The sequence below is a fragment of the Venturia canescens genome, chromosome 10 (assembly GCF_019457755.1).
Source record: "Venturia canescens isolate UGA chromosome 10, ASM1945775v1, whole genome shotgun sequence".
NCBI lineage: Eukaryota > Metazoa > Arthropoda > Insecta > Hymenoptera > Ichneumonidae > Venturia > Venturia canescens.
This window is the reverse complement of record NC_057430.1, coordinates 13,476,597-13,495,042: the sequence shown is the minus strand read 5'-3', so window position 1 is coordinate 13,495,042 and position 18,446 is coordinate 13,476,597. Positions and strand designations below refer to the sequence as shown.

Sequence of the window (18,446 nt, the reverse complement as noted above, 5' to 3'; positions counted from 1 at the left end):
CGAGCTTGGATTGGAAAATGATCAGTCGTCGACTGGTTGCGTTTCTGGGAGTTTGTTGATGAAAAAAAATTGAAATGCGATTCGCATCGCGGACATTTTTATTAAACGTTTGTATTTCGTGACAACATACAAAAACGATCGAAACTCGATGAAAATATTTAGATTCGAACAATGTTACTACGAAACCTCAAGGGAAAAAAAATACTGCAAAGTATCGAGGAATTAGATCGCCGCATAAGTGGAGAGCAATCGATTCTTGTTATCGTTGATTCGTTACAGGAACGAACCAATAAAAGTAGATGCACGACATTTGATCTGTCGTGATCGAAACAACGAAAAGTATCCTGCTTTCGCAACGTGAGTATTCTCAGAAGATAAACATTGGAAAACGGAATTTGAGCACTCTGCACACTCACCGGGTAAAGACTAGAAACGAGAAAAATATGCAGCGCACCGCGCGTACAAATACAATTTTTCAATAGTTAAAGATTAAATTGTTGATACATCATTAAAAGGATAGTTGTACATTAATGAGTTATATTATGCGTTGATGACACACGTGTATGCGTGCAAAATGTCAAATATGCGGCAATGAGAGCTAACGAAAGCAGCTTCCGTTTTTTCCGAATATTTGAATATCGCTCGGGCGTACGAATAGCCGCAATTAAATTTTGTCTCGCGTACAGTATTAATTTGAACTGTTTTGAGCACGCTGTTGATTTGAACTCTTTCAGCACTCTTAAGTACTCTTAAAATGACCAAAAATTTATCCCATCCCTTTTTCATTCGTTATTTTCTTTTATTCGCTTGAAGCGACGCTGGATGAGTATGTCTGCCACTGCGAAATTAACGCGAGACCATTTTCCCGGATTTTTCCACTGAGAGAAAGAGCTACATTTCTCGGAGAACGATCCGGTGCTCGTCGTGCATCGCGCTACACTTAGGACGATGACGTCGCTTCCTGAGCCTTCATGAAGTAGGTTAACATGTCGATAGGCAGTGGAAAGACGATCGTGGAGTTCTTCTCAGCCGAAATGGTGTTCAGTGTCTGCGTGTTATTTGAAAAAAAAATTAGTTAATTCCAGTAAATGAAAGTGAATTGAATTTTCAAAAATTTCAACCGTTTTCCAAATCTATAAAAAAATTTTTTCATATTAATTCTTAAATTTGGATTTTTCGATTCTTATTTCGAGCGTTACAAGCTCACAGCGACCGGCATCCTAACCTGCAAGTAGCGGAGTTGCAACGCGGCGGGCGAATCGCCGATTACTTCGGACGCTTCTCTCAGTGCTCGACTGGCTTTTTGTTCCCCTTCCGCGGCAATAACCTGAAATGTTTAAATTTTAAAATATTTGATTCCACAGAATTCACATCGAATTTCTCATGACCGTGCAACGTCGGAATTGGAAATTGATTAATCGCTCCCCGCCTCGATTCTCCAAAGTCCTCACAACTGGCTTTTAATATGCGGAGGCACGCGCGCTCAATATTTATCAAATAAGCGCGATCGTTACCTTGGCTCGTGCTTCCCGGGCAGCCTCAGCCTCAGCAGCCATAGCTCGCTGTAATTGGACGGGCAGACGGACGTCCTTGCTGCGCATATTCAGTAAATAAACATTTATCACTCCCCTGGTAATTCAATTGCATGTCCGTAACGCGTATGCAATAATTTATCACACTCAAGCGGAAGTTTCAAAATTTAGGTTATATTAGTAATAATCGAAAAATTCTGAAAACAGGGACATTCGTTGAAAAAAGAGTAATCAACATACAGTCCCGTACATTGAGATTTTTTAAACTGAAAACCGTTAAACTGAAAGCGCCATCTTCGAGTAAATAAAACTTCGACAGAGCCGCGGCGCTCACTTTCTTCAATCGCGAATGGTAATGAACTCACCGGATAAAAGGTTATACTCACATCTCAACTCTTTCGACCTTGATGCCCCACGAATCGGTAGCCTCGTCGAGACTCATCTGTCGAATGTCAAAAATGATCGGTTACAAGAGTGAAAAAAGCGTAACTGCAAAATGGACGTGCGTCAACTCGGATGCTTGCCTGCATATTTCCCGACAAAGTTTCGCGCTCGCTGAGTATTTCATGAAGCGGTCTAGTTCCCATCGTGTTACGGAGAGTCGTTTGAGCAAGTAATCTTGTACTGTGATGAGCATTTTCAACATTTGCTATTGAAATCGTCGCGTTGTTCACCCGGTAATAAACGACCGCGTCGACAGACACGGTTACACTGTCTTTCGTCAAAACCTGTCAACAAATCGTTCCAGATATCAACTCACTTTCAGTCATTTCGATGCTTTATTGTCAGCCGCGTACCTCTTGAGGCGGAACGTCGTAAGTTCGCGTACGAAGATCCACTCTTGCGTAGCAATCGACGCAAGGCAGAATGAAGAATATCCCTTGAATTTTTAGTTTCAAAAAATGAGAAGTATTACAATTTCGCAATTTTTTCGAAAATATTCAACACTATTTCCAACCGCGACCTGCATTCGTATTTATTTGCTTCCCGGGCAATTATTTTCACTACAAGTGTCACGCAACATCGCGAATAAAGATAAAAATATTTACCGGGTCCTTTGGCTCCACCGGAGAGAAGCCGACCGAGTCGAAAAATGACCGCCCTTTCGTATTCTTGAACCACCTTTTGAGCACGAAAAATGACAGTTCGTTTAACCGATTGAACATAACCAACGTAAAACAAGCACGTTTTGTTAACAGACAACAAAAGTCAAAATGGCAATAGCGAACGTTTCTCGGCTGTTATTTACCTTGAAGCAGACGAATAGTGAAAACGGCATTGTTAGAACAACGATGAGCCACGAAAGGAATACCAAGATGTTTCCACAGGTGGTGGTCCCTTCGTTGTCCTTACTGTCTTCAGCTACAATCATAAATCGTCAATTCGACATTCCATTAATGGTGCGTGCGTACATGCTTCACTCACGCAGCGACATAAACGGTTTTTTCGCTAAATTGGATGGATAATCGATACATCATGTTCACGACACTTAGGCGCCAGGGAGTTGCTTTATTTGCGGTACAAACGCTCGCACTGCCACTAAACGGTAAAAAACTATACTACTTAACATTTTTTGCACAAACATCAAATCAAATTCGCCGAACGCGCCTCGGTCGCTGCCGTGCATTTCGTTGTATCGAAAAAAGTTTGTGCTGTTCGTAACAAGTTTGACGCAACACTGGTGAAATAATCGATTGTACTCACCGCCAATCATGGTTATTGATTTTCTTTCAATATACTCGTCAATATTTTTAAATCGAGACAAGAAAAAAAAAGTCGTTTTTTCAATATCTCTCGTAAAATAAAAGATTTTAAAAATAAACCGGTCAAATATATCGAGCCTTCGCGAATAAGCAGTGAGCCGAGTTATTTTTAGCAGTGCGTGTGTTTACTACGTAGGGCAACAACGGGAGGCGCGCGTTATGCCTGGAGTGTAAATATTATGCGGCAGAGAGGGTGCCAAGCGTACGAAGAAAAAATGACGAAGGGTTATGGAAGCGGCGCGACACCGGTTTGCACGATATACGTCGAAACAAAGAGAAAACAGTTCTCGAGATCCTGTTGCCGCCGACGTCACTACTCCCGCTACCTAATCCCTATACTGCGAATGTGTCGAGCGGAAGGCCGGAAAATTAAGGCCAGAAAGAGACGTCCTGGCATGCGCACCATCGTAGTATCTCAACCCCGTCTGAAAAATCACTCCCTGTTGCGTCGGGATGCGCCCGCCTTCTTTCTCCTCTTCGCCCAAACAATACTTTTTGCCAATTTTAGCCTGAACCCTTTGTCGCCAAAATGTCACAAATTACAGTTCGTGAATTGCCTTTTTCTTCTTTCTGAACATATCAACGTCGCATTTTTTCATCGTTTGTCATACTTCGAGTGCCGGAAATGAAACGTAAAGTGGCCAATTATTTACAAATTGTATCGCGTTCTCTAACCTCTATTATTCAATGTGAGAATCTAAGCCGCCAGGTGAACGCCGGAGTGAAAAATTATCAGAAAAATCGATCCACGTGTCCTCGTACATGACTTGGCGTCGTTCGATTGCCAGAAGATAATGAAATCAGGAAAACGCTGAATCTTTTTTTGTACGTAGCGAGCTATTTTCGTTCATGTTTGTCCTTAAATCAGTGCCTATCGCTATATTTAAAAAAGCATCGATCGAGTGAGTTATTTCTCGGTGATCCTGCTGCGCCCCCGCTCTTGCAGTGATGTTTTCATTTCGTCCAACAGGAATAAATAACATTTGCCAGATTTTTGCGCCAATTTTTCTCATGCTCCACAATCCGGAAAACCGAAATAAATGCACATCATCGAAAGCAATTTCCACTCTGACACATTGACCTTCCAACTCGTTCTTTATGAATAATTTAACAAACATCGTTATAGTTATATCAGAAACCATTGCAACAAGGGTTATAGACGAATATTTGATTGCCGTAGGCATATCATTTTATATATATCCCGAACTACACGAGACTCGCTCACATCGGAATAAGCACGAAAACTTGACACAGTATAGGTATATACCCGATTGAGACATTGATCTTGACGTTTACGGCGCACTATCTCGGTTGCGTGAGTGCGCGAAAGATGGCTAACCGGCGAAAATGACCGTTATTTTTCGCTTTTCAAACGGCCCTCTTTCCGAGTTGCGTGAACGCCGCGAACTATTCTTCTCTAGCATATATGCTCGACTATCTTCGTTTCAAACAATCCGAATAAAAAACGATTTTTTTGTATTTTTTTTTCAACCCTACCGGTTATTTTGGGAACAATTTCGCCACAGTCCCGTTCGAAAGTCAGCTCTCCGAGCAATGTTTGAAAGTTTGGAAAACAATCAAATTATGCGAGTTGCTGTAACGTCATCGGAGTATAGAAACATTGAAACTTTGGGAAAATATGTGTAATATATGAAGTTTTCGAAACAATAGCACGTCAGCATTAGCTAATGCGGTGGATTCCCGAAGCTCGACGCTTCACATCGTTGTTTTCTTTTCTTTACTAACTTTGCTCCCAAAAGTTCAAAAGTTATTATACGTGACGAGCAAAGTTTTCTTACCCTTTACGGACAAAAACACGTGTAAATCTTACTCAATCGCACAACAACGTTGCGAACGTAAAATTTGAATAAAATTCACGTATCAACGCTTCATTACAGTAATTCTCAGACAGAGTGAAATGCAGTAAATTATCGAACCATTATCCATATAGGGAGCAGCAGCAGTTGAACGAAGCGTAGCAACTTGCTTTAAATATAACCGCGTGCCCGTACAAGCGAATGTATGACAACTGTTTTGTGGAAGAGTTATTGATTATACGAGTGTAAAATAATAATGTTGTTACACCTTGACTTATAGTGCGCTAGCCAAAGTATAGAATGCCAAGCGAACAACTCTCGTACGTTGCTGTCATCGTGCGCTAAATCGATATGATTATAATGTGCTCGTCCTAGTTTTCAACAAACTCTCAATGAAATGGCTAATATCGTACGCGGAACAGATTTATTCTTCGAGCTGCCATTTTTCATTGTCAATATCGACACTGTGACACCGTTTCTTCAACGTTGGTTGAGCGCAGCGCCTCCGTAGTGCGCGACTGGATGATGAACCATAAGAATAACGCGGTTGAAAAAGTACGATTTTTATTCATTAATTTTCCAAACGCGTTTGTATCACACGATTAGAATCAGAAAAGAATGATCGTTTATCACACTTGTGTACTGACTTCCCGTGTACGGCGACAGGCCGGAAAAATTGCAAAATAACAACACTCGCGCTCGGTCCTGTTTCCCGCGCGATGTTCCAAGCACGACACTTATTTAAGTTATAAATAATTCAACTAACCTCCGATTATGCGCTTCCGGATGTCGTCGGGTCGCGTATTTATCGGGATGGCGGTACTATTGCCATTTCCCATTGTTGCCATTTGCAGCGACATCTCGATTGGGCTAGGAAGCCTGCCAGCTACGGACACAAATTATTTCTTTTACTTACGTGTTTTACTATTTTTTAGAATAAATGGTAAACATCGACTATCCGAGAGCGCCTCCTGCTGCCTTCTTTTTTGTAATTATTTTTACTGTGTCGACTTCTCGAAACAAAGTCAAGAAGAGTTCAAGATATAAATGCACTGTTCGAGTTGGACATTTTGAAATTCTTTCACTCGTGAAACGGAGTGGTCGGATGGTTGAAAATTGTCAGAAAAGTCGTTGAAAACACTCGTAACCAAATACAAGGAGGTGCACGAAGTACCATGAAATTTTATTTCATGGTACTTCGTGCAGTTTTATTTGAAACAACTCGAATTTCAAATGAACGTTTAGAAGAAAATTATGTTTGAATTCGTCACGGATAAGCTTTCCAGTGGCGGCTGCTCGTGCATTTTTCTTACCTTTTCGAGAATAAAATTTAACAAACAGGTTCCACGCGCCCAATTATTCAATAGAGTGAAAATAAATAAAGGCATAGAAACGTTAAAAAAAAATTTTTATCGTTAATTCATAATCGTGTGTCTAAATAATTGTAGAGTATAATTTGTTAGTTGTTTCGAGCCTTTATCAAAATATTTAAACCCGGCGTGAAAATCGTCGTGAAAAATGTGCACGGCGCCGGTCGACTCAATCAGACAAAAGGGCAAATTCTGCAATGATGATAACTCGGTGGAATTAAAGTAGAAAAAATGAACCACTTACTTTCAGTAGCGAATAAAAAATGGTAGATCCGTTGACGTTAAGTGTGGAGAGCAAAGAATATGATTGTGAATGTGCGGTCAAGTTGGTTGAGGTTAACGTGTGGTCAGTAGCAGCAAAAATGTTTGAGCGAATCCCAGCAGTGAGAATGTGGCAAGTACGAAGACGTTGCCACGACTACGTACGGTGGTAAAGTGGCGGGCGGCCGGTCGTTCGACAGGCCGGCCGCCTTCACCCTCTGCGTGTCCTCCTTTGTTTATGCACACCGTCTTTCTTCGTATAGAGAAATCCCGAGCATTACTTCGTACTTCCAATTAGGTACAAGGTGCTACTGGAATGTCGTGGTGCAATTTTTATAATCTCTTTGTACTTTGCAATCGAACATTTATTTATATACATGGCGCTGCTGTCGCCACCACTAAAAATCGTCAAATTGGAAGTGCACGTTGAAATTCACACTGAAAATGCGGCATTTTATTCATATGCTAACGAGGAGGAAACCTACCTTTGCTATTGCACACAATTTCCTGAAAATGATTATCTCGCGCGACAATAAATAAACAAAGAAAAGACAAAATTAGATACACGCATGAGTTGTCAAATTTTATTCCATCTATTCTCCATCATTTCTATTACCAATGTATTTACAACTTGTACACATAACAATCATAATTACTCGTCGTACTACACAATAATAAAGTCGAATTAAAATTTGGCCACTCGAGCCAAAGTCAAACTCGTGATTCGTTTTTCACGAATACGTTTTTAATTCTTCGAATCATTTCGAGATCTTTGAATATAAATTAGTATCTATCTATCAAAAATTCGCACGACCGTGTACTCGACGAACTCGAGTCAAATTTCGACGGCATTTTGATCTTTCTTTTCGTTGCGTCCAATTCCGCATTGACTAGGAAAAATAGAAAAATTTATCTATCAAGTGTCGATTCGAGTGGGTGCCTGCGCTCGTGATGCATTGCATTTTCGAATGTTTCCCTTATTCGTGCTTGCTCAAGCGGATTCGCGTGTATTGAGGTTACAGACGTGTATTCTGCTTTTATTTTTGGCAACGAGTATGCGAAGAGCTTCCGCAATTCGTCGAATCTCAATCCTGTATACACGTTTTAAAACGTTTCTTCCGTCAGGCGTGAATGCCTCTCATGCTCTGGCAATGCGTCGCGTTGATAAACACACGCTCGGACACACTTGTTATTCGATTTTTCCAGGAAAAGTACGTGCGCCCAGGGACATGTTTGAACTTTCTTTGTTAATCGTGCGATCCCCTGATTCGTTGACCGTTTCAAGGGCGTTGAACGAAAACAAATGTTCACATTTGTGGTATAGAATAATGAACGAGAAAAAGCGAATGAAGTTTACATTAATTTGACAATGTTTCCGTTGTTAGTGAGGTTATAAAAATCATTCGCGACGCAAACGCTCGTAAGGTCGTGTTAGCACTCATTTTTCGTATATATCTAATCTAAAAATCTCTCGATTAACTGCGCCCAAAAACTTTTACAAACACACCTAAATGAAAATAATAAATGAAAAACATGTTGCGCGTAAATCGCTGATTCCACCGTGATCCAGATACCACCGCCATCTTTCAACGTTTATTTTCAATAACTACGACAAAATGAAGGTTTTGAAGGTTTTTCAAATGAGTTTATTTTCTATTGAAAATATTCGGAACCGTGAATTTGCAAGCTATGAATTCTCTTCGTACCTCTTAGTACGAGAGCCCACGACCAAAATCGTGTCTCATAGCAATACGGCTAAAACTATATAAAATCGTTAGATTATATGATTTAGAACCCGACTAGGTGGGTAGTAACGGTCAAAAGTGTAGCAACTGCGTGGGAGGCCATTTCTGCTGTGTCAAAAAAAAATAGGCAGTCGGCGTTATAGCAATACGTCTGATTTACATAACATACATAGGTATTGTCATTTCATGACAAAAAAGTTCGTTTTCAGAAATTTTTCGCGTAGCGTATAGCCTGAGCGCATTTTTGAAAATGCCAAAAAAATTAGCCGACATGTTTTATAGCAACCCGGATCATTTTTTTTTTAAACTTTTCGTATGGCTGTCGGAAGAAAAAATGTTTTCAGAAATTTTCGATGTCGCCTATACCCTAAAAAACGAAAAAAACGTTTCGGAGTAACCTGGCCTCGGCGCTTGATACGCTCCTATGGCGGGAACGGCTTTTTTTTGGCAATTCCATCCAAGTTCCCTTTTGAACTAATTATTTAACTCTCTTCAGTTCGGTTCTACGGATTCGGGGTAAATACGATAAAACGGAGTATCGAAAACTTTTCTGATAGAGAAGGTGCGACACTATATTTTTCTGAAATTCATTTTTTCTACATCTGCACAACTTATTTTATCATGTCAAACAGTTTTCAGAAATATTGCTATAAAACAAGTCGGTACATTTTTTTGACATTTTTAAAACGTTCTCGAAATGTAATGTGACAACATTTTCTTCTGAAAAATATTTTGTTATCGTCAACTAACGCATATTTTCTTATAAACAAGATTTTCAGACGTATTGCTATGGGTTTTTTTTTTAGTCTCATTTCTAATTTTTTTAAGTGATCCTCCGGGTTCGGGCGACACTATCAACTTCTGAAAAATATGTTTTCGGTATCTTAGAGCTATCATTCAACTACCTTCCAATAATCAGACATATTGCTATAAAAAATGTCGGCTAAATTTTTTGACATTTTTGAAAATTCGGTCAGATCAAACGCTACGCGGAAAATTTCTGATATGGGTATTTTTGAGTTCAGGACAATCGTGGCTATCGATTTGATGCGGTTTTGGTCGTATTGCTACAAGACCGAAATTTTGGTCGTGGGCTCTCGTACTATCTGTCGAAAGACTCAATATTATGCTTGGAATGTTGAAATAAAAAAAAAAAAATAAAATAATACAGAAACGGATAAAAGAAAATGGCTGAACGGTTCCAGAGCATTGTTGAAACCGTTCATAGCAAGCTTATGAAAATAAACCTATTTCATAACCTATGAAAAATAGATTTGAATCATTTTACACACTTTCCACCTGACATTTGGATTGAAAGCAACGTTTCTTTGTTACACGCAATAATGGCACAAATATTGAATTTTCGTTACAAATATACGTAATTATAACTCTAGCACTTTTCAACGAGTTCGAAGCTCGTTGTTCGAAGAACTCGCCAGCAGGTAATTAGTAACCTCACGAAAATATCAATTATCTGTCGGATTATCGTACATGAGTCTCTTCGGTAAGAATCCACGACGATAATGACATACGATTAAACCTCATTACCAAATACGAAGAGCATTTTCTGCTGAAGAGAAATTGGGCTAATTATTTAGCCCGCCGGCGAGTCCACTCGAAAGAAAAACGTGGGGTTCGAAGCTTGAAACAACAAAGATACCGATAATGAACAGGCATTTCTGTTTCATCGTTTGATCATTATTCTGAGAAACAACAAAGCGAATCTCGAGTCTCAAAATATTATTAGTTGAGCATCAAAGAAACAATGGTTGGCAGTTATGCACCGAAAAAGTAAATTGTGCGTTTTCTATTTGAATCTCGCTCGAATATATTGCTACCGCGTTTCTTCTATTCTCATATTTCATAACGTCGATGAAGATAAATCCGTTCGCTCTCAATGAACTCGGTGAATGTGACCGGCACACAATTCCTTTATCATTTTAAGCAAACAAAGTCAATGCTTCTCAGTGAAACGGTGACTTTGAGGTTATCCGACGAATTACCTCCGTTGAAACGCGCGTCGAGACGCTCTTTTACCATTTTCTCATTCGGCGATATTCCAATTTCTTTACTTTTTGCCAATTTAATTCGTCGCTTTATAACGACGACGCGAGCCAAGTTTCGCCTAGCGCGAATGCGAAAAAAAATTAATAAAAGCCGTAACGTTCGTTCGGACACGCAAACGGCATTGAATTTTTGAACAAATGAAATTTCCCACATTTATATAAATCACCACGATCCCTTCGCTTCCGGCGTTCCGTTGGTTCGAACTATTGATTCTTCGATTGGAATGTATAATGCTAAAAAAATGGTTCGAGCAGCGCGCTAGTGCGCTGATGAGCGTAAACGCGAGAAAAAGAGGTCGCGACCGACAACAAGAGCAGTGGAGCAATAGAACGAGTGTGATGCGAAGATAACAAAAGTAAAGTTTGTTTCTCAAATGAGCGCCACGTACCGGAGTTTATATTTTTGTGCCTTCGTGTGTGCCAATCTCTATAGTGAATTTAATATTATTGGCTGAATCGTTGTTCGATAAATAGCCAGCCTGCCGTCCTCCCGCTCGACCGTACGGAGCAGTATAATTTTTACATAGAGTAGATAATATTATCTCAGGGGCGCATTATTCTGTTATGACTGATTTGTGCAGGGCAATTTAAACATTCGTAGACATACACGATCGTGAGATTAGATTTAGTACCGAAAGAAAAGGCGTATGCCTCCGGATGTTTAATCGTTATTGACGATTCGCGATAATACTCAAAGAGTGAAAGGAAAAAAAAGATAATAATAATAAAGAGAAAATAAATGGTAGATGAATCGAAAATTGTCGAGGTAGTAATGCCTGAGTAGTAAATCGGGCGTAGGCCTGTTTCAAATGGCGTTATTTAAAAACTTAAGTGGCACCAGAAAGAACAAAGTTTTGCAAAGCTTTGATGTTACGTTCGGTGAGATCCGGTGGGCCGAGTAGAAATTCTCTTCGCTTACTTGGATCAAGTAACATGAGGCGCATGCTGTCGCCGGTAAGTATCCAGGAATGAAGCGAAGAGTGGGTCAAGTTGACTCGCCGCGCGATTGTTCCGGTAACGTGAACGTCGTCGATCCAAAAGTATGGCTCCTTCTGAGCCTGACGGTACAGGAGAAAAACACTGTCCGGAGAATAAAGTATCGCCCATCCGGCGCAGTACGTTGGATACTTTCTCCCCGAATATTCGAGGGGCGAGACTCTCCACTTGGATCGCCAGGACCTCTTGACGTCCGCGGTTTGTATTAGATCGCACAGTATCAAACGTCTCGCTCCCCACGGCGACAGGTCGCGCTTAAGAAAATCTACCATAGCTGGAATGTTTACGAATACATCGTCGTCTAGCTTTAATATATACTTGGCACCTGTTGACAGAAAAGTTATTGAGTTATCGAGGCTCGATCCGATCAATCGAAGAGGCACTACGGGTGTTTCTATTCTCGTTGTAAATTACTCACTCGAACAGTGATATGTGGCCCACTTCAACGCCATCACGTGTTTGTAGGTCATATTCCTGTAGGCGTCCAGGAAATTGCCTTGAATAATGTCCATATACTTTCTATCCTCTTGGAGGATTTCACTCTGATACCGATCGGACAATCCGATCATAAATAAAATTACTATTTCGGGAGCGGAGCGTCCCCAGGTTTCTCTAACTACGTTGCGTTTTGGAAAATTACCCGGCGCCGAGTGCACCAGCATCAGCAGAAGCGGTTGACTCTTGTTGCACGGATCGTGGTTTATCGTGAAACGAAAATTCTTCATGTCGATCAGTGTCGTTTCGTCATTGGACGGTAATTCTTTGAGGCTGTAAGCCGATGCTCCACCTATTTGTTGAATCAGCAGCTGCTGCCCCGGACCGAAGGGTTGACCCGACGCCGCTCCGGACGTATTTTCCGGCGACAGCAGTATGTAACTCGGCGCCGATACTTCCTCCGGAATCGGAAGAGTTATCGCCGGCGAAGTGTTCAGCAGCCAGATTGAAAAGCAGCCTGTTATTATGAGAGCGACCACGAGCAGGAGGGTGCATGGCGGCGACCCGGAGGCATGGAGCCGCCGCTTATCCAGCATACTAGCGACACCTTTCCATCCTAATCTGTCCACTCCTCCTGTAAACAAAAGATCAAATTTCTTCGTTATTTATTCCCTTCTGATACTGCCGCTGCTACTCTTTCATCCACATTCCATTTTTTTCCCGCCACATCAAACTTCCTTCAACTTTCAGCGACTCGCTCATTCGTTGAAATCGTTTGAGGCAATGAGATTGCATATCGAATTAGCGACTGTTTCATTCGCTCGACTCGCAACTGCTTACAGCGAGTTTCCTAGAAAAGCGTTTTTCTACTCTATGTTTTATTATTTCTCCACGAATTTCTTCCTTATTTTAATGTCAATAACCCAATAAAGATGAAAGTCAGATAACGACAGCGCACTTTTTCGAATCTAGAGTGGAATACGTTTGATCGGATTCGATATCGAAAAACGACGACTCGATTCAACCGACGTGCCTCTCGTTTGTCGAAATCAAATTAGATCGTACACGTAATACCACTCCTGTTACGTGTAAACAGTAAAATCACAATTTCTCTAAATAACTAGTAGCGAGCGACGCGTCTGTGTTGACATTCGGCTCGGAGTACCTATTTTCATATTTTTCCTCATTTTTTCACTCTCAGTAATATCCTATCCGAATGCAATACCGATGACTTTTCTAACGACTCTCGTCCCGGTCAAAACGATTATTGAATTTCGTGCATTCCCCCCCGAACCTACCGACGAATGCACGATCAACACTGAAGTCAAATTGAGTATACATTTCGAGAGTGTCAGCGAAAGATTCCCCCCCCTCTACCTGACAGCAAACTCAGACGAACAATGATAACGATTGTGATAAGTTTCATGCATAGAGATAACAATTTGAGGGGAAATACAGATTATTTTCTTATGCCTGAATACCTGCAGCTTTCCCATTCGATACCCGCTACTCTGTGTTAGCGAACTTCAATTCTTCATCCAACTATTCGTATGATAAATACTTGGATCGGTATCTTTTCAAGGGAATTTTTTATTACTTCAAAATTTTGTTCGTACATTAATTAGAATTGCAAAGTTAGGCGGTGTTATTTTCACTGTGCTAATAACATTTATAGTTAGCGTCAAGCCTAGAGAATTCTATTTGCTTTGAGATTCGGAAATAATTCATAGACGGCATATGGATTTTTGATCACTCTGTACCCCTTGTTGTTTGAATCCTTGAGTTTTAAATCTCCGAAACAAGTCGTTAATGTTATTATGATTTAATTATCAAGTACATCTGACTTTTATTGTGACAATTGGTATCGCTACTAGCAAAGCACAAATTCCATGTTGTTTCAACTATGGTAAAGGATGGAAGGTATGAAAAAAATTCAGAGGAGTTTGGGCTGATATTACGTCAAAGGGTTCATCGGTTGATGGCCGTTATCTTAGAAAATTAAATTTCAAGATGAAAATGTATTCTCCGTTAGCCAATATTGCGTATTTGTCAAAGCTACGTTCATACTGTTTTCTTGTTATTCTTATAAATATTTTCAAGCACACTCACGAATGGTTTATCGATTCAGGATCGATTATTTACCGGGATCTTAAATATTGGTTAATGGATTTTCAGCCGCATACACCGCCCTCAAATTTAATTATGATTTGAAGGTTTGATAGAACAATAGAGGAATGCAAATCTCTCAAAATAGCACATGGATTGATGAGGAGTCTATCGATAGCGAGTAAGATAAATCCAATTTTGTGGAACATGTGTGAGAGAAACCACCTTCATCGAATGTTCTTGTTTAATAGAAATCTGAATGCCGGAAGAGAAGTATCTGTTGAACAACAATCTGTACGTGAGTGCATTATGATAAATAACTGAAAAAGAGGAAAATCTACACGTTTTTCTGCTGTACGAATGACGTAAGTGAGGAAAATCGATTCAAATTTGAGTTCAAGCCAAAAAAATGTTTTCTACTGTTCCGAATTTTTTCTGACGGGTGCATTAATATCGCAAGATTCTTATTACAATAGACGACGAAGGGGTGGTGAGAAGGCGAAGATGAGACAACAGTGGGATGGAGAAACAAACGTACGATCAAGATCAAGGTTAAAAGTGATTATTACCTTCTACCTCGTCGCGAGTTTGAGTGTCGTTCGTTTTCGTAAATAAATAGCCGTATCACCGGTGGTATAGTAGGTTCTTTTTTTTGATGATTCGAGTGCGGAATGTCAACTGATTAGATGAATGACTAAAAATTATGACACACAAGGCGGTTTCGGGTAAGCTAGGGGCGAGCGCGAGCGCCATCTCTGACCCTCCACCCTGTTTAACTTTCACGCCATTCGTTCGTCGTCCCTCGGCCTCGGTTCACTACTACGTGTACGATGCAACGTAGCCTACGTATACATGCATCACATCTGCACCACACTACCTCGACTTCTACGTCAACGTCTTTTTCTCTTTCCCGTTTGCGTTCTCCACCGTACATGAGTGCTAATTATAAAATTATACCTTTGTTGTGATCATCTCTACCACTTTGACCTCCCTCTATATATATATATATGAATTTTATTTTTCACGAATTCATGTGATTTTTACCGACCGAGAAAGCTGCCGGTCATCGTCCTTATTCTTTTTGCAAAACGAAAAGATTGCTCGAATTGAGACTTTTCCGACCGGTCTTTCCCACATTTTTATATTTTTAATTCTAGGCAACTGTACATGATATTTATCACGCCTCCTTTCCCTTACTTTCAGGTTCAACACTTTGTATCTAATTTTGTAACGAATAAAGTAGTTTTTTGAAAGTGTCTTGCGGGTCTTCTGTTCTCGAAATGAAGAGGAAGATTTTTGCTTGTTCTTTAATGTAAAACTATCAAAAACTTGTATTTTATTGAACGGCTCACTGAACATGTCAACAGCTGCTTGATCGAGGATGATCCGATAAAATCGTGTAATCATTATCGCAAGACAAAACTCCAGGGAGCATTTTTATTTCTGGAAAATTTCGAAGGTTACATACATCGCGTTAATTGCATAAACTTTACTTTTCAAATACTTTTCAAATTTATTTTCCATCTACCTAAGTTGCAGTTAAACTTGCCGCTGTATCTACGCTGTACACTATAGTTTGCTATCTATAAAGCCGGCTCGCCCTATTAGCTGGTGCCCGTTCGTCCGGTATACTGTTTTCACTCACTGTCACGTAATTATGCTACATATATGATAAACAATTGTATCTCCACGGTTAGGTATTTCGTTAATCATAAGATTCCGATGTTCTTTTAATTCGTAAATATTATTCTTATCTACGTCAACATTATTTTTAAGGTTAGGTGCACACGCAAAGACAACACAGTGTCGAAGTTAATCACATTAAAACAGCGAGTATTGTTATGACAAGTCAACAATTGTTTTTGTGATAATTCGAGTTGAAAAGAGAAATAAAATGTATCCTGCACTTTGACAGAGACATTTTTAGATCAAAATTATTCATAATAAGACGTGCAACATTCTATTCTGACATCCTATTAAAAACTGTAACATTTTTTCAATAGCTACTTTTATTTATAGGCAATTATAGGCTTGACCTGCCGCTGGTTGGTCCAGCCGAATAATGAATCATAGGAGTACATTTGCTGGCCTTACAAAAAATAAATCTTTCAAGTATGGCTTGCCGTTTCTTCTTTTTGTCATTGGTGGATCGTTCGGGCTTAAAGAATTTACGGAACTCCGGTAAGTACCATTTTCATGCAGTTTCATCTTTGATACAAACTATTCGGATACTTATTCTCAAATACAGAATTCTCCCGATTCTTCCAATTATCCATAAATGAGCTTTGACTTTGAATAAGATCATAAGTGAAATAGCTCTCATTGAAATTTACATTACTAACAGAGAACATTGTTTCTCTTTCTCAATCTATCCTAGAAATTTTAATTGCGAGCAGTCATTTTTAAAATTTTAAGTTTTTTATCGATTAACAATACACAGTGCTTCGACGTTTGCAAAAAATAAGGTTGAAAGGTTGGAAATTACATTTATCTGATCAACATGTGGCAAAACTCTTGACCTTTGAAACGCTATAAACTGATGAAAAATATAAGACAAAACAATATTATTCGAGTTACATTGGACTAACTAATGTAATCACTTACTTCGAACAACATCAAGCATAATAACTCAGGAATAACTCGCACGAATAAACTAATAGCAATATTGATTTATATTGTCAGTGTCACTATTCATATTACCCCAGTCGTTCTTGATCCATGGACAAAAAATAGATAACAACCCTGTTCCATGGCTATTTACAGCCAGTAATTATTAGATTTCTAAGAAGCAACAACCAGAATTTATTCGATACTCAAATTCTATCGCAATCGAATAACAAAATAAAGTTGTTTCAATCACTTTGACAAGTGCAACGATGCGTGTAAAACGAGCTGAATCTGTATGTAAAAGTACAGAGTGAAAATTATTCTAGAAACACTCGCAATTGCTTACCACGAGTTGTACCAATCTTTATCGTGTTTTACGTATCAATTTTTATTTGATCGGCGCTCTAATTAAAATCGTTGATTGTTAGGTATCGATACAGTTACGTCCAGCGTGGCATTCGCGAGGAATTGAAGGAGCACGGAATTGAAATAAAGAAGCCAGGCGAAGTCACTCTGGAGTCGGAATACGAGAAAATCAAGCAGGTAAATAACACTGGAGAGAATCCACGAACAATTCAACAATATATAATGTTGAAATCAAAGAAAAAACGTGGCAGAGTTTCGAGGATTCTGCCTCGGTACAGCGCACTTCGGCGCTCTTCCAACCAACGTTGTGTTCTTGAAAAACGAAGCGGTAAGAAAAACGTGTACGCGCGTTGAAAAAAAAAAGGGTAACGAAGGTACGTCCGTTCTCTGCGAATCGTTACTACCAACTTGAACGCGTTCCACCGAGGGTCAACGAGTGTTTTAATCCAACAACTCGACAGCGCGTCCGCTGGAATTTTCTCCATCAAATGTGTCGCGGACGGCGAACCAATCGTTATTCGTTTTGCCCAAGATACGCCGCAATTTCAAGTATTATCAAGTGTTGATTATGGCTACAAATCAAAGTTCAACCAACGACGGTAAACAGATCCGAAGTAAAATCAATACGGCAATGAAATTTTCAAAATCAGCGCTGATGACGGTAGCGGCGACCTCTACCGAGGCTTATATAATTGCGCTTCACTTGTCACAAGTTGATGACGGATTGGCGGGATCGGCTGGTCATGACACCGACCGACCGCTGCCGCACCTCTAGCTACTTAATAGTAACCCTCCTCCCGCCCCCTCTGAAAAACTACTGAATTATTCAGTACGCAGTTTGCCTCGTGGTCGCTGTTAAATTATAAACACGACCGATATGCCCGCTTTTCGCTTCCCTCTCGCAACCCTCGCACTCGCTTTATACATCCATTTATCTGAACAAAATTTATTCACTTTAGACCTTGACTTTTTCGATCTATGCTCGAGATAGCCTTTCTGATGGACTACCGATTTCCGAATATACGAAAATGTACTTTTTGCCGATTGCGAGCACCCCAAATTCGTTTGACCCCCTGGCCATCGCTGCTGCTACAATCGATTATTGATATTTCAGATGGACATTGACAACTGGGAAAACGTGAGAATTTCAAGGCCTTGGGAAGAAGATGGCAAAGAAATATAATCGATTTTTCGCAGCCGAAACAATGACTTTTGCTTGGAATGGTGAGGCGAACTACCCAATCCTGGTTCCAATGGATTCTGTTGTCAGCAGGAATCGTAAAGCGCCCTCTATGAGGTGATATTATGACGTCGGACAGACATGTAAATATTTGCATATAAAATAATTGTTGACTCATTAATAATGATGACTTTGAAAGAAA

General features: G+C 39.9%; 3 protein-coding genes and 1 long non-coding RNA gene across 11 annotated transcripts; 2 read left to right on the top strand and 2 right to left on the bottom strand.

Annotated features, from left to right (window-relative positions):
- Positions 1-80: 80 nt before the first annotated feature.
- LOC122417157 (band 7 protein AGAP004871) lies at positions 81-6,938 on the bottom strand. The gene is made up of 10 exons (XM_043430454.1): positions 6,727-6,938; positions 5,879-5,998; positions 2,782-2,894; positions 2,582-2,654; positions 2,330-2,412; positions 2,057-2,260; positions 1,919-1,974; positions 1,515-1,593; positions 1,226-1,327; positions 81-1,048 (listed from the first exon to the last, which is right to left on the bottom strand). Exons 2-10 carry the CDS (start codon positions 5,970-5,972, stop codon positions 941-943), a joined length of 912 nt encoding a protein of 303 aa, XP_043286389.1. The 5' UTR covers positions 5,973-5,998; positions 6,727-6,938; the 3' UTR covers positions 81-940.
- LOC122417164 (uncharacterized) lies at positions 3,138-4,355 on the top strand. The gene is made up of 2 exons (XR_006262243.1): positions 3,138-3,247; positions 3,432-4,355. It is a non-coding gene; the product is annotated as an uncharacterized lncRNA (long non-coding RNA).
- A 362-nt stretch (positions 6,939-7,300) lies between the features above and the next one.
- Positions 7,301-17,171, bottom strand: LOC122417155 (beta-1,3-galactosyltransferase 5). Of its 2 annotated transcripts, none has more exons than XM_043430452.1 (3): positions 17,045-17,171; positions 11,969-12,619; positions 7,301-11,875 (listed from the first exon to the last, which is right to left on the bottom strand). In XM_043430452.1, the coding sequence occupies exons 2-3, from the start codon at positions 12,579-12,581 to the stop codon at positions 11,382-11,384; spliced, it is 1,107 nt and encodes a 368-aa protein (XP_043286387.1). In that variant the 5' UTR covers positions 12,582-12,619; positions 17,045-17,171; the 3' UTR covers positions 7,301-11,381. The 2 variants fall into 2 exon arrangements, with proteins under 2 accessions (XP_043286387.1, XP_043286386.1); XM_043430451.1 differs by lacking the exon at positions 17,045-17,171 and adding an exon at positions 14,661-14,869.
- l(3)neo43 (cytochrome c oxidase assembly protein COX16 homolog l(3)neo43) lies at positions 15,380-18,446 on the top strand. Of its 7 annotated transcripts, none has more exons than XM_043430470.1 (4): positions 15,380-15,550; positions 16,111-16,272; positions 17,127-17,241; positions 18,179-18,446. In XM_043430470.1, exons 2-4 carry the CDS (start codon positions 16,154-16,156, stop codon positions 18,245-18,247), a joined length of 303 nt encoding a protein of 100 aa, XP_043286405.1. In that variant the 5' UTR covers positions 15,380-15,550; positions 16,111-16,153; the 3' UTR covers positions 18,248-18,446. The 7 variants fall into 7 exon arrangements, with proteins under 7 accessions (XP_043286405.1, XP_043286400.1, XP_043286399.1 ...); XM_043430465.1 differs by lacking the exon at positions 15,380-15,550 and adding an exon at positions 15,580-15,717; XM_043430464.1 differs by lacking the exon at positions 15,380-15,550 and adding an exon at positions 15,584-15,788.

Bases quoted from the DNA above. Each gene is read 5' to 3' on its own strand.
- LOC122417157 (XM_043430454.1), bottom strand. From the start codon at position 5,972: ATGTCGCTGCAAATGGCAACAATGGGAAATGGCAATAGTACCGCCATC. The intron at 2,655-2,781 runs GTAAATAACAGC...CGTGCTCAAAAG, and splicing joins CACTATTCGTCTGCTTCAAG to GTGGTTCAAGAATACGAAAG. The intron at 2,413-2,581 runs GTAAATATTTTT...TAAAAATTCAAG, and splicing joins CGGTGGAGCCAAAGGACCCG to GGATATTCTTCATTCTGCCT.
- LOC122417155 (XM_043430452.1), bottom strand. From the start codon at position 12,581: ATGCTGGATAAGCGGCGGCTCCATGCCTCCGGGTCGCCGCCATGCACC. The intron at 11,876-11,968 runs GTGAGTAATTTA...TTCTGTCAACAG, and splicing joins GGCCACATATCACTGTTCGA to GTGCCAAGTATATATTAAAG.